This window comes from Heloderma suspectum, chromosome 1, assembly GCF_057233095.1.
Source record: "Heloderma suspectum isolate Gila_16-S chromosome 1, 16-S_ref, whole genome shotgun sequence".
In the NCBI taxonomy this organism is placed as follows: domain Eukaryota; kingdom Metazoa; phylum Chordata; class Lepidosauria; order Squamata; family Helodermatidae; genus Heloderma; species Heloderma suspectum.
Window position 1 is genome coordinate 141327627 of NC_139458.1, and position 14479 is coordinate 141342105.

Here is a 14479-nt window from a genome sequence, read left to right on the forward strand (position 1 = left end):
ACAGATAAGATCTTATGCACAACTATTAAAGGCAAAAAGAGCCTCATTTAACTTTAAATCTGGTCACCCAGTGGAAATACTTCAAAATCTAAGCAAAGGTGAGAGTGGGTGAGTGAGAGAATGTCTCTCTGTATACATATGAAACCCAGCACACCAATGGGTACTTACGGGTTGGCTCCAAGCTGGGATAACCCAAGTGGTTCTGGATGGTCTCCCAAAGATCATAGTCTTCAAAGTTGAGAGCAAACTCCTCAAAGTCGTCATAGCCAAATGAATTATGGACACAGATAGCTATCCCTACTTCCGAGCTGTCTCCTAATCCCATCTCCTTCATTACCTCCTCTCTGGCTGGAACAGCCATTGCTATGTCCTTAAGAAGGTGAGAGGTCAAGGGCGCGTGTGACTATCACAACATTGGCAAGGAGTAGGACTTAGGGGAGTGGATGGGTCCCACTTCTGTCTGAAGCTCTTCAGGTAGCACAAAATCCAAGAAGCTGCTAGGTCCAGTACCCAGGAATTATTTTGATAGGATTTTATAGAAAATGCCAGCATACGTCATCTAGGAAAGAGACTAGCATGGAGACTGCACCCGCTTGCTTGGAGTCCAAGGGAGCATATATCTATCTTTGCACATTGCCACAGCGCAGCAGGGAGTTTTCTGTGGGAGATCCAATATGTGTGCTGCTTGAAAAGCTTCTTCCTCTTGTGGCACAGCCTACTGTGCCCCTTCACATGCCTTTGGTGTCTCCACCCACTGAAGCCTGGAAAGCAGCCTATTGACTACTCTATGTCCTGGGGCTCAGAGCTGGCATTTCCATGACGTCTCTTCTGTGCTCTCACATAGAGGGAACCAGCATGCCAGGCAGGCAGGTAGAAGGCAGAGCATAGCCCATACATACACAGATACACAAATTGAGTCCTAGATATCTTGAAACTTTTCAACAATTTCAATCACAATAGACCCTCCGAGTAGGAATCTGGATCGAATGTGGCCACTCCTTCCAGAAGATAAAATGCATAATTCTCTAAGAGCACAAAGGGTTGCTGATAACTCTGAGCCAAGAAAGTCAGTAGTGCAAGGACAAGTCATGGAAGATGTCATAGAAGATGCAGGGCCTGCCTGATTATCTCAGAACTGATTCCCATCCAGTCCATCATGGACAGATGGTGGCAGAAGAAATAAAGGGAGTAAAGCAAAATTGAGTCCCAGATCAACAGAAGACCATGGCTGGACTGAGGGCCACTGACCAAGGCCAGAAAGCAAGGTAAGTATTTGAGGACTTTCCCTCCAGCAAAGTAAGGCCTAGAGAATCCTCACTACAGGGGATACAGTGCCATATTATGGAAGCTGTTGGGGGTGGTAGGTGTGAGCTAAACTGAAAAATGACCGTCAAGGCCCTATGAGGTCACTGAACATGCATTATCTGGTCTTTAGTGCAGTGCTTTCTTAAGGCATTATTAAAAGAAATAACTCAGGAATTACCTGCCATGGTTCAAAGAAGAGACACAGCAGACATTACTGATTTATTATTGCTGTTGCCCCCACCCCTGGTATGGACTGCATTGTACAGGAATCATAGCCTGAAAGGGAAGTGGATTTGCAAGCCATGGTTCCAAGGGAAACTGATTTGCATTCGCCATGATTTGGATCAGTGCACATGTAATGCAAAACCAGGATTAATACTGCATATGGAATGGGGAGATAACCTCAGAGAGGGGAGGAAGGAGGGAAGCGGGGCTAAAACACCTGGCTTTGGGGAGAGAAGGTTAAGAGCCTGACACAATGCACCACCTGTAAGAGCCAAACTAGACAAAAATGCAAATTGCATCAGCTAGGGCTCCTTCACACTGAGCTTTTATCCTGCAATTGATATTGCTCCTTCACGGAAGTTTACATGCTCTTTACATGATGCCATGATCATTCAAGGCGTCTCCTGCACTAAATGCCCTTTGTTCCATTTTTAAATAGATCGCAGATAATGAGCTATCAAATTACCCCATTGTGAGTGTTGGACTAGGAGCTGGGAGATCCGGGTTCTAGTCCCCACTCAGCCATGGAAGCTCACTGGGTGACTTTGGGCCAGTCACAGAATCTCAGCCCAACCCACCTCGCAGGGTTGTTGTTGTGAGGATAAAATGGAGAGGAGGATGATAATGTAAGCTGCCTTGGGTTCCTTGCAAGAGGAAAAAAGGTGGGGTATAAATGCAATAAATAAATAATAAATAAAAGTGGTAAGAAGAGGAGCGAGATCAATGAAAGATAATGGCAGACTCAGATATGGGGAGAAGGAGGTGGAAGGGGGTGGGGGAAAAGGAAGCACGTGAACAAGGGAGTCATTGTGATCCAGCATTTAAAACGGAAGCAGAAAGCCCCGTTTTAAATGCAGGATTTTAGGCTGGTGCCCTAGAGGGAGCTGATAATTATCATGATCCCAGCAGGCCTGGAGGAGAAATGTAATTCTTTTCTCCCCTGCTACAGCCCTGAGGAAAACCCCTATTCTGGAGCTGTTTGCTTCAGAGAAAACTCTCTACTGGCACCAATGGATGATTTTCTCCAATACCTGCTTGGATCCAGATCATTATTACTCACCCACCCCCGAGGCTGATGCTATCTGCCGTTTTACAAAACCCTGCACTTTTAATGTAAAGACTCATTTAAAATCACTTCTGGTTTGGCCCTAAGAAAAGGTTCTATTGTAGCCTTAAGTCGGGTGACTCATGTCCCCAGTCTCCTCAAACAGCCTATTTTAATCTCCCAAGTTTGAGGTTATGTTGGTAAATGTGAGCTCCCAACCCCACATTTCCAGAAGTAATGGGAACGTCTGGAGAGGGAGGCTTCCAAAGAAGGATTGGGGTGGGGGAGTGTTTAACCCAACCCATATTTTCTGATACTCCCCTGAAAATGCCCCACCTGGAACTTTCCCATCATTTCCAGTTTTGAAGCCCAGTTGTAGTAAAGGGTATTAAAAACAGACCAAGGGATAGACACTAACAGGGGAGAATCAGCAGCTGGGTGTTTTACTGAAGAATTTACTGAGAGAACTGTAAGGTGTGAGAGTTTGAAATAAGGCAAAGGTAAGGGGAAAAGGCCATATAGAAATAAGATCATCACTTAGCTTATATATTAACTTATAGGGTGCTCTTACTTGTGAGGTTTTAATCAATTTGTGCTGTAAATCTATCTATAATATGAATGTAAGATTTGCCTTGGCTAGAGTACACACTCAGTTTTTCTTCTCATGTTAACAACATTTACATGTGGCCATATACCACAAGGCAGGAATAGTAGGCAGGAAAGCAAGAGAGCAGGGTCAGGTGAGGTCTCTTGACAAATTACTCAGTCACTGAGGGCCAAGCTAGATGTTACAAGGGAAACATGGGATTCCATAATACTATAAAGCTATCTTGTGCCTTAAAGCAACAGATCTGGGGTAATTATGACAGATCCAGGAGGGCCTGGGCTTAAAGTGTACTTGTTTCTACATGGGTATTGGAGGCAGGACTGATGATGGCTCAAAAGGAACTGCTTACTGTGTGGCTGGAGTGAATATTCTGATACTACAGTAGCTGCAAGGAGGGCTTGTAGTGCTAATTTCAGAGAGCAGAGGGACCACTTGGACTCCAGCAAACTAGCTAGGTATTTTTACCTTAATAAAAAAGATGATCAGAGGACGCACAAATAGTGGTTGACATAATCATGACTGGTTTGGACAGAGAAAATAGAGAACAATTCTTAACTGTCTACAATTCAACACACATTTACTTAGGAGTTAAGTCCCATTGAACTCGGAGGGACTTATTTCTGAATAAGCGTGTATAGGATTGGGTCATAATCTCCCCAAATACAAACTTCAAGGTTATTGACCAGTCCAGATAAGCAGTAGGTTTAAGACAAACAAAAAGAACCAGCTCTTCACACAATGCAGAATTAACCTGGGTAAGCCATTGCCAGAAGATATTAAAATGACCATTAATATAAATGGCAATGCAGTGATAGCCAAAAACACAACCTCTTTCAAAGGCAGTATCCTTCTAACTAGCAAATATATTGGGGATTTTTAACAAGGTATAGATACCTTCTTTGTCTCCTTTTTGTAAAAGCTACTGAGCTATCTAGCTGTCCACTTTTAGTACAAAGGACTATTGTTTTGATGCTGCATAGCAATGTTTATGCTTTTATGGATCTCTTAAATACACTCAGTGCTGCACTGGGACAGAATCCTGGCAGACACCACCGCCGCTGCCACCACCACCATCAAGGATAGAATCAGAGACCCAATGTGAACCTTACTTTTCATATCATCAAGGTCAGCAGAAGCCAGCATCTGAGCCTCAGCCTCATCTGTGGGGATTCGCTGGTACGTGGCACTCTCCACGGTGGTCATGCTGCCAATACATACCCTCTCCTTCAGGTCATAGTTTGACCGCTGCCCACTTGGCACCTGACTCCAGGGTTTGCGCTTGTCCCATCCCTGAGATACATTATCTCTGTACCCAGAGAAGCTGTGGAGACAAGTGACAGGAGTAGCACCAGGAAGAGAGAAGTTATTCCTAGTAGGGAGGAATGGAATTCCACGTCTAGGGGAGGCAAACAAGACTGGCTACAGATGCTTTGCTCTCTTCTCTATCCTAAACAATCCTGAAGCAACACACAAACTGGGAGTTTCCAAATGATGAATCCTGTAAACTAGTCCCCTCCCTCCAATAGATGGAACATCTTGTTGGTTGGAGGCTGGTAGCTGTGATATCAGTGTTCAGCTTCTAAAGATTATAGGTACTCATTGCTTACGCTTGCTTGAAAAATAACTCTTCTGTCCTGGAAACCAGATCCCTAATCCCAGATGTATGGGGGTCTGTTGTGCTTACTATTTGCATTCTCTTTTTCAAAGACTTTGAGGCACTACACATGAGGGTTATTCCATTTTATCCTCATAACAACCATGTGAGATAAGCTGAGCTGAGACGGTCATTGGGCCAAGGATAAGACGGACTGGCGATCTGTCCCTATCTCTTCCCAGTGCAAGTCCAACAGTATATATACTGTGCCACATTACACTAATTCCTCAGTGGTGAAAGAAATATGCACTCCTCTTATTTACACGTTCCAGGACTGAGCTCAGACACTGAAAGTAGGTTCTAGAACTAAGCTCAAATTAAGCTCACCCCCACCCATGCTTGGGTCCCCACAAGGATCTCTGAACTGAGTACATACAGGCACTCTGCGTTCTCTGTCCGCAGCACCTGCATCCCATCTGAAGCCCAAACCATGAAAAAGAGCAACCCATCTTACCTCTTGGGAGAGGTAGGTCCCTTCTCTGGCAGCAGACTGGAAAGGCATGGGAGTGGGGAGACGTGACTGCATTCCTCTGCCGCATGAAATGACAAAGTGCATGGGCTACCATGGGCTTCCTCCTCCTCCTCACTCCCAATGGTGAACTGTAAAGAAATGATGCAAAGAGTCAAACTGGCACAGCATTCAGGAAGCTTGGGAAATTCCATTCCTATTGCCCTGGTTAAGGTTGACAGAAACTAGGAACTATATCAATCTATGTTGCTTGGAAAGTATCCATCCAAATTTTTCTGTCTGCTTTATACTACCCAATTACTCCATCCTTATATAGGGATATATTGCCCCCTCCGTTCTCCACTGCTCTTTAACAAACAGGGTGCGTGTGTGCACATGCGCACACAGAGTCTGCACTGCCTCCTGACACACTGGGTATTGGAAATCCTTCAATCCTCCATGCTTCCACTGTACCTAATTCTTGTGCATGTACCTCCAAGCCCATGGCCCCTCTTGCAGTGTGGGTAGGAAGTCTCTCACCTCAACGCTTCCTTCTGTCAGCCCTGCCTGTGGTTTGCCATGAGACTCCCCTTTGGGAGAGGCTTCAAGGTCAGACTCTGCTGAGGTCTCCTTCTCTAGAGCCTCCTCCCCTTCAGATTCTGCTTCCTCCTCCTCCTCTTCTTCCTGGATGGTTGGGGTGACATTGGAGGGAGGTACAGAAGTCTTCCTTAGCTTTCTCTTTTTCTTCTTCTTCCTGTCAGAGCGGGGAAGCTTCTTCTGGGACTTGTGGGGGGGAGGCAGGTGGGTAGACAGGGGGTGATGGATGTGGTGGGATGTCTGGCGATGGACTGTAGAAAAGAAACAGGGGAAGGGATTGCATCATGGAGAGAGGGCAGAAAGGCACCTGCAGGGCATGGCAAACAGGGAGAGGGGGAGAAGGAAGGGACAGGAAATACCCACACTCCATTTTAGCTAGACATGGAGCTTTTCTTGTCCCTGCTGGGTTTGCCACTGCAACACACCAGAAGAAGCCCGCTCCAGCAACACGCAGGTATCCCCTTCTCAGTCACAGTAGGGAAGAAATCCCACCATCCACTTCATCTGCCTTTAAACTTTCTGAGATGAGTGTAGCGACCCTTAAGATACTCCCAAAATACCTTAAATTTGCACATTTCATCAGATATCTGCCTGGAATATTCAACTCCCATTACCTCCACGATAAAGTGTTTCAACATTTCTCCTCAATAAAAAGGTTGTGGGAGGGGGTTAATTTACTATCTGCACTTAGAGGTGGACTTCACAGACTGATCAGTAATCCCCAATCTTTATTATGGAAAATGATTTGAAAATGAACTCAGCCATAATAGGAAGTTGTTCCATCCAGCTTGGAGTCAGTATTTCCCTCTAAAGTTAACTTTGCTAAACTGCATAACTCTATCTCACCTATTAAGCATCCCCCAGACAAATTTCGCATTCCTAGAATGAAGCTGCCTAACTTAAATCATAGTTTGGGGGCAGAAATTACAAAAATAACTTGAGAATCAGGGTCAGCATTACTACTACATGACTGTAGGTGGCAGTCTATGCTTTTCTTGAAGCAACAGAGATACATGCTATATAAAGATCTTCAGAGAGGTAGTCTGGTTAGTCTGTTGCACCAAAAACAAAGAGTCTTGCGGCACCTTAAAGACGAACATATTTATTATGGCATAATGATGAAGTGGTCTGTGTTCACAAATGCTTATGCCATGATAAATGTGTTAATCTTGGTGCCATAAGACTCTTGGTTGTTTTTCCTATATAAGAAGGAGGTATCAAGGAAAAAACAAAGACAAATAGACCACCCATGCCAATAGTAGAGTATACAAAAAGAGTTCAGGGCATGTATAGTTAGGTGCAATATTTCAGTGAGTGGGTAGCAGCAGCCTATTGGGGCCCAGAAATGATATCTTACTGCTGCAGGGAACAGGCATGGACTCCAGCTGGTCTGGATGTGGGGATCTCATAGCCCCATCAAAACCAAGCAGATTATATGAGGAATGGATGCTAGGCTCAGAAGAGTTCTATAACTTAGATTAAAAAAATGAGGGGAAGTAACTGTAATATTTTTGTATTTATTATTAACATTTATATACCACCTTATCTGCTAAAAAAAGCCATCAAGGTAGTAAACAACAATTTCAAACAATAAAACCTTAAAGCAATTAAAAAACCCAAGGACAATTTTGTCTAGGATACTAAAATTACACATCACATGCAATTGCATGTAACAAAGCTGACAGGTTTGTTATTAATGTAAAACAGCCTTGGGAAGCTGCAAATTTGACTGGAGGAGTGTTGGAAAGAGAGTGCTCAACGCTTTCCCCACTCAGCATTTTTCAAGTTAAAACAGCCCTCTCCAAACTGCATTTCCACCATGAGGGGAAACGGCCAGTCTTCTCCTCACCATGGCTCTTATCAAATTCACATCCTCCTCAGGCTGCTTTCCATTAAAAACAAAGCAAACATCATTGCTTCTTTACATGCATTTGTGATTAAAATGTTGTTTGCCACTTAGGTTATGCAGTCTAGACAACTGTGTGTGCCAGAAGCAGGAAGCCTGAAATTTTTACAGGGAAAAAGCACACTGCACTATGCAACAATGCATACTTGTAATTTTCATCAATATAATATACTTGCACACACTGGATTTTTAAAATAATTATTATATATTACCCATAGCAGATATATGGCTGGCTGATGTCACCCACCTAAAGTGACAATATAATGTATGAAGGATCCAGCATGTTTGAGGGCACAATCCTATCGAGATAAGCAGCTGCCTCTGAACTCGGAGGCAACCACCTATCCAATGCAGGGAAGGAGAAGCATGGAAGGGATCGTTCCCTCCGCGCTCCTCCTGCCCTGCATTTTTGGCTAGACAGCTGATTGCAGCTGTCTAGCCACAGGAGGGATGAGCAGGGGAAGAGGCTGCTGTATGACACATTGGATGTGTCGTACAGGCATTTCCACCCTCCCTGCCCCGGAATGCCCCTTTTCAGTCGCTCTGCACTCCTCTTGCAAGCACGGAGGATGGGGCTGTTCTGCGCTGTGCCTCTGAGGCAGCATGGAAGTGGGGGGAGGTTAGTTCCTGGAAAATAAGATATCCTATGGCTGTCTAGCGGCCATAGTGTTGCTCCCTAAAACTCCTGATCTACTATCTGAATACATTAGAATGACAAGGGAAGTGTCATAACATTTACAGTCTTCAAAATTTTTGCCAAATACAGTCCCCAATAACTTGATGGATCCTACTGAATAACTCTGGTCCAGATGAGATGCCTATTTTGTTTTGTACTTTGGAGTCTTGGCACCATGCACCCTCTTCAATACGATGCTAGGATTAGTAACTGAGATGGAATCATAACAGTAAATTCCTCATATACAAACTCACAAAAACATCATATTCAAACTGGACAGCCATCCTGCTTCCACCATTCTGGTTAACAGAGAGGTTCTTACAGGGCAAATAGCTTTACCAGACTCCTGCAAACAAGTTATTCCTCAGGCTACAGTGAGTGGATAACACTCTCCAGTCTTCTCCACTCCAATTTGGAGTGGAAAGGATGGTTTCCTAGCCCCTAACATGTGCTTAACCAAACTCTGAGCATAGGTGGCACTTAGCTATCAAAATCTTACAAAAGGAGCAAGGAAGATGTGCATCTTACTCTAGCCAGATCATAGCTTCAGCAAGATTTTAAAGTACTAAAAAAATAATTTAAACCAACCTTCTGCCTCAAAGGCAGACATACATATACCAAGTTTATACCAGACTTTTAGACTATAGTGTTGCCACAAAGAGCAGAGATCCGCTTCCTGATCCTAATAGGACAAGATATATTCTGCTTCCAACCTCCCTTTACCCATTATAATAAATAGATACATAAAGGATAAAAGTGGGCATCTTTTGGTGATACTAGCGAATCTCTTCATTCCTCTGTTTGCAGATTTCCATTCTGCTTTTTGAATAGCAGAATATCCCTGTAGTCTAGAGTTCATGCAACTCCCTGCTTTCCTCCCTGTAGGTGTTTTAGGCTGCCTAATTGTCAGGGAACAAGTGAAGCAGAAACAATTAACCATATTGAGGTTAATAGTATGGAACACAATGCTGCCAATGTTAAGCACATTTACATGCAGCTGATTTCAATGGGAGATATTTTATTTATTTATTTATTTAATTAATTAATTACATTGGTAAGCTGCCCTGAGTGGAAGTGGTATGATTAGCCTGTTGGATTTTTTTTTAGCTACTGCCTCATTTTATCATTAATGTTATGGTTTTGTTATATATTTTACGGTTTTATGATAGGTTTGTTGTTCACTGCCCTGGAATCTATTGGATGAAGGGTTGTATTCAAATGTTTTAAATAAATACATTTTTAAATTTTATTTTGTATTTATACACCACTAAATATAATACGATCCCTAAGTGGTTTACATAATAAACAAACATTTCACTAAAATGCCTGGCTGCCCTGACAGCCCATCACTTATATAGTTGCCACTTCTCACAGAGCAAAATGTAGCTATTTACATACGTACATTCATTTCATGCTATCCATTTTAAATGGCTAATTGCTTAGATTCTAAGCTTTAGAAAAATCAATCTGGAAAGGGAGGGGAAAGCGTCAGTTCATCTTAAAACTGATTGCACATCTATTCTTGCTCATGATCCAATCACTGCATTGTCCAATGTTTAATGATTTTGCATTGCACAACATCAGCACTGAAAGCCCTGAAGTAGGTCTGCTTTGAACCCACTTTTGTGATGTGTGAACACAGTAGATATAGCTTCCATAAGAGGAGACATCCATCCACATATTTCATCCACATATACTGAAGGAAGAATTTATATCTGATTGGAAGCAGACTAGGGAACAGTTCCCCAATCACAGCATGGAACATTAATCTGGCTCAGGGATTTGAGGCCCTGAAGACATAAAAGCCCATAAATTTACTGACATTTCTAACTACATGGAGAGGACAAAGAAGTCAGAAAAAGTGAACACCAACAAGGAGTGATTTAGGAATTTCCATTGCTTATAATTTCATCAGTGAGAAAACCAAAGGCATCAGAAAAATCTCTAATGTCCCCTTGTCTGATTTCAAGGCGGCTCTGTGCAGTTTAACAATTGTGCACCCCACCAGCTCAAATGTATGTACATGCAGGTAATACGTTAACATGGGCAAGGACTGTCATTAGGTTGTTAAACAAAAACCCTTCAACATAGCTAAAGCTTGTCTTTACAAATGTAGAACTACGAAGCGCTACAGAAAGCATTATAAAGCAGGTAGAATAAATGTTAATTTTATTGTTAGTCAAAAATGCTTAATTGGAGGGAAATGAGCAAGGCACAAAAAGTACAACCATGTATGTATATAGAAATGTAGCAATACGTTATGGGCTCCATCACAAAGAAATGCTATTTGACAAATATAGTGAGCATGACTTTGGCAAGAGTGTCAAACATACATACAAACACATGCACACACACACATGCCTACATGAGCGCTTGTTTCCACAACCAATTCTTAGTATGGTAGCAGTTGCTTATGCTGACTTTGAGACAGTAATATCACAATAAAGAATTCTATACACATCAGATTAGCATATAACTATCAGCAAGACTTTCTAGCTATTTGCAGCAGCGTGCTAAAATGCAATGAACACAGAGTTCTGGATGTACCATCGGGTAACACAGACTTCATCTGCTTGTGGTATTGGTAGCTACCATACTGGAGCTGAAAATCGGCCCCACATCCTTAAAGCACTGACATGCTAGAATCCAAGCATGCTCCCTAGTGGTGATTCTTTCAATACAGAATTATTTTAAAAGCAGCCTTGGGGTCAGGATGAAGACAGACATAATATAAAAACAGACATCACAGTGAATTCTGCAGCTGCTGTGTGAGCTCAGCTTCCTCCTGGCTTCACGATTGAAATGATTGAGGCACATTCCACTAATGCAGGGGTGGAGAACCTACAGGTCATGGTCGAAATCCAGACCTCCATTCCTCAGAAACCAGAACACGGAAGTCCCTCCAGGCAACAGCCCCTCTTCCCAGGATACCCCCCACCTGATGAGGCTCCAGCTGCCGCATGCCATGGTCAGCTTCCAAGCTTCCACATTTAATGGATGACCTGCCTACCTCTAATCTCTGCCTCTTTCTAGTTCTCCTCAGCTAAAGATGCTCTAGCCACTACACTCTATGGTCCTATGTGTGCCTTTGGCTTCCCAGTTGCTGTCACTGTATTTCTCAGTTGGGGGGCGCTGGGGGGGGGGGAGAATGAGATATAGAAACACTTAATGGGTGGCAGGGAGGCACATATATCACCATGGAGGCTGCCTGCCTCCCGGTCAGCATCTGTTTCTCTTGGGGGAATGAGAGAGAAAGAGATGCAGAAATAGGCCCAAAAGGATATTTTGCACAATGATTGACCAATATGATATATTACCTAAATTAAAATTATAACAATACTTGAAATGTCAAATATTTTAAACTTGCATTTTTAAATCCTTCTTCCCTGGAAATCAAGCTTCAGTAACAAAATCTGAGATATGACACTGAAATTTCAGTATACACACACCTGCACACACACACACACACTTGCTTCACCAAAGATCCAAATTCTCAAAACAAAACCTTTAACATCGGGGGGGGGGGGGTTAAGCAAAAATTGATGTGCATTTTAAACTTTCCATTTCTTTCCAACCTTGATGGTGTGGACATCAGGGGTGGAAAGGCCAGAAATGATTTATACCCACCATGGTAATCTAAGGGTTAATATGCTCTGCGAGAGATACAATGGGCTACTGAGCACAGGCTTTTCATATCATTAAAGACAGTTTCTACCTAATGGCTATGCTTGCTCTGTGCTCTGACTGTCAGGGCTAGCTGACAAGACTTACGTACATTCAAAGTCGCTCTCGCAGTAGCTGCGGCCTTGCTTCTCCTGGTCTCTTAGCACAGACTTGCTGATCAGGTCTCCAAACCGTTCGATAGCCAAGGTCTTGTCCAAATCCTCCTCATCCTCTGCGCCAGGAAAGGCAGTCTCAGCATCCTCACCATCCTGCACACCAACCAGTAAATAATCACACACTGTCCCTTATTACAGAAAGGTATAAAAAGACTCTGATCCTCTCCGTTTCCCTGATCCTCTCCAATAGCGCCCTCACTCACATTTCACAACAGTGGAGTTACAAAAGAGGTTATAGACAGATCCCAGTCTCACCAGAGCCCTCAAAACAACAGAACTCAAAAGGGATGACAGGGTTGCCCACCCAGAGATATAGTTCAAGCTTTGATCCCTAATCTGCCTGTCCTAACCTGGTCTGCCTTCATCCCCAGATTGGGATTGTAGCAACGTGTGTTGTGCCGGGTGTCCAATTTTGGATATCCGGAAGGTGAACAAGGGAGGAGACCCTGTCCAGATCTATGAACTCAAGACCCTCCTTCACCATCCTCACTCTCCACTCCGCCTAGGATGAGTGTCTCACAATCTGATATTTAAACTGTCAAATTCCTTCCCATCCCCCTCCACATTCCAGGAAGGGGAAAGTCCGATGATCTCCAGTGTACTGAGGGGAGGGGGCAATTTCAAGGAGAAGTTGGGTACATGGTGATTTACCTCAGGAGACAGGGAAAGCAGGAAATATAGGCCAGAGGCCACAGGCAATGTAGGCTACCCCATATTACATTTGTATGGTGCATCCTATTGGTTGTCTGCACACCTGTGTAAGGCCCCTAGCCTTTTTTCTCCCATCCTCCCTTATTATATCCCGAGTCTTCACCACAGGCTTTGACTCTGAACACCCCATGCTCTACCCCAGGGTTTTCTACTTTGGGATGTCTGTCACAGCATCTTTACTTTAGAGCTGTGTGACACTGCCCCATTCTTTCAGGGTCACATTTGTTTTTGCCTGTGCCTTTCTCAAGCATTGAGGTTCAGTCCTGTAGCTATGAGCAGCTCTGTGAGTCTGGTCCTTTCAAATCCCCAGCTGCAGCCACTGGCTAAAAAAAAATCCCGTCAATTTAGCTTGAAATCCTGGTGCCAAGCTATTGTGGACTCCTCAGTTACCATGGCAACACAGTAGGCCCAGCGGTGACTGGTCTTTGCTGAACCAGAATGAGAAGCAAAACAGGCCTCAGCTGAACAGTCCCCCAACACTCACCTCTAAACAAACATCCAGGAAAAGCCAAGGACTCTGTGCTACTGCCTGGAAAGGTGAGTTTTTGCACCATTACCATTGCTCCTGGAAAGATAGGGGCTCCTGCACCAGGTCTTAATTAGTGACAAGACTCAACCCAGGAATCTGTTTTCAGTGACAGGACTAATCCCTGACACATGTAAAGCATTCCTGTAAGGTTGTGAAGCCCCTTCATGGATCATTGCCTTGTTGTGGCGAAGGGGCTTGCGTAACTCAGTGAAGCCATAAGCTATGCCGTGCAGGGCCACCCAGGACGGACAGGTCATGGCAGAGAGTTCTCACAAAACGTGGTCCACTGGAGAAGGAAATGGCAACCCACTCCAGTATTCCTGCCAAGAAAACCCCATGCAACGTATCACAAGGCTAAAAGATATGACGCTGGAAGATGAGCCCCTCAGGTCGGAAGGTGTCCAATATACTACTGGGGAAGAGCAGAGGGTATTTCCAAGGAGCGCCAGAAAGAGTGAAGCGGCTGGGCCAAAGCCGAAAGGACACTCAGCTGTGGATGTGTCTGGTGGGGAAAAGAAAATCCGATGCTGTAAAGAACAATATTGTTTAGGAACCTGGAATGTCAGATCAATGAATCAAGGTAAGCTGGAGGTGGTCAAACATGAGATGGCAAGATTGAACATCGACATCTTGGGAATCAGTGAACTAAAATGGACAGGCATGGGCAAATTTAATTCAGGTGACCATCATATCTACTATTGTGGGCAAGAATCCCTTAGAAGAAATGGAGTAGCACTCATAGTCAACAAAAGGGTGGGAAAAGCAGTACTGGGGTACAATCTTAAAAATGATAGAATGATCTCAGTATGAATCCAAGGCAAACCATTCAACATCACAGTAATTCGAGTCTATGCCCCAGCCACTGATGCCGAAGAAGCTGAGGTTGATCGGTTCTATGAAGACCTACAACACCTTCTAGAACTAACACCAAAAAAAG

The 14479-nt window shown here is 43.8% G+C and overlaps 1 protein-coding gene across 1 annotated transcript in view; it reads right to left on the reverse strand.

Moving 5' to 3' along the window:
- Positions 1–14479, reverse strand: part of SLC4A3 (solute carrier family 4 member 3) — a 57234-nt gene that overhangs the window by 31896 nt on the left and 10859 nt on the right. Inside the window, exons 3-6 of the mRNA XM_084804636.1 lie at positions 12239–12395; positions 5825–6132; positions 5291–5436; positions 4292–4503 (exon numbers count right to left, since the gene is read on the reverse strand). Coding sequence (XP_084660762.1) covers positions 4292–4503; positions 5291–5436; positions 5825–6132; positions 12239–12395 — 823 coding nt within the window. The remainder of the gene's footprint in view (positions 1–4291; positions 4504–5290; positions 5437–5824; positions 6133–12238; positions 12396–14479) is intronic.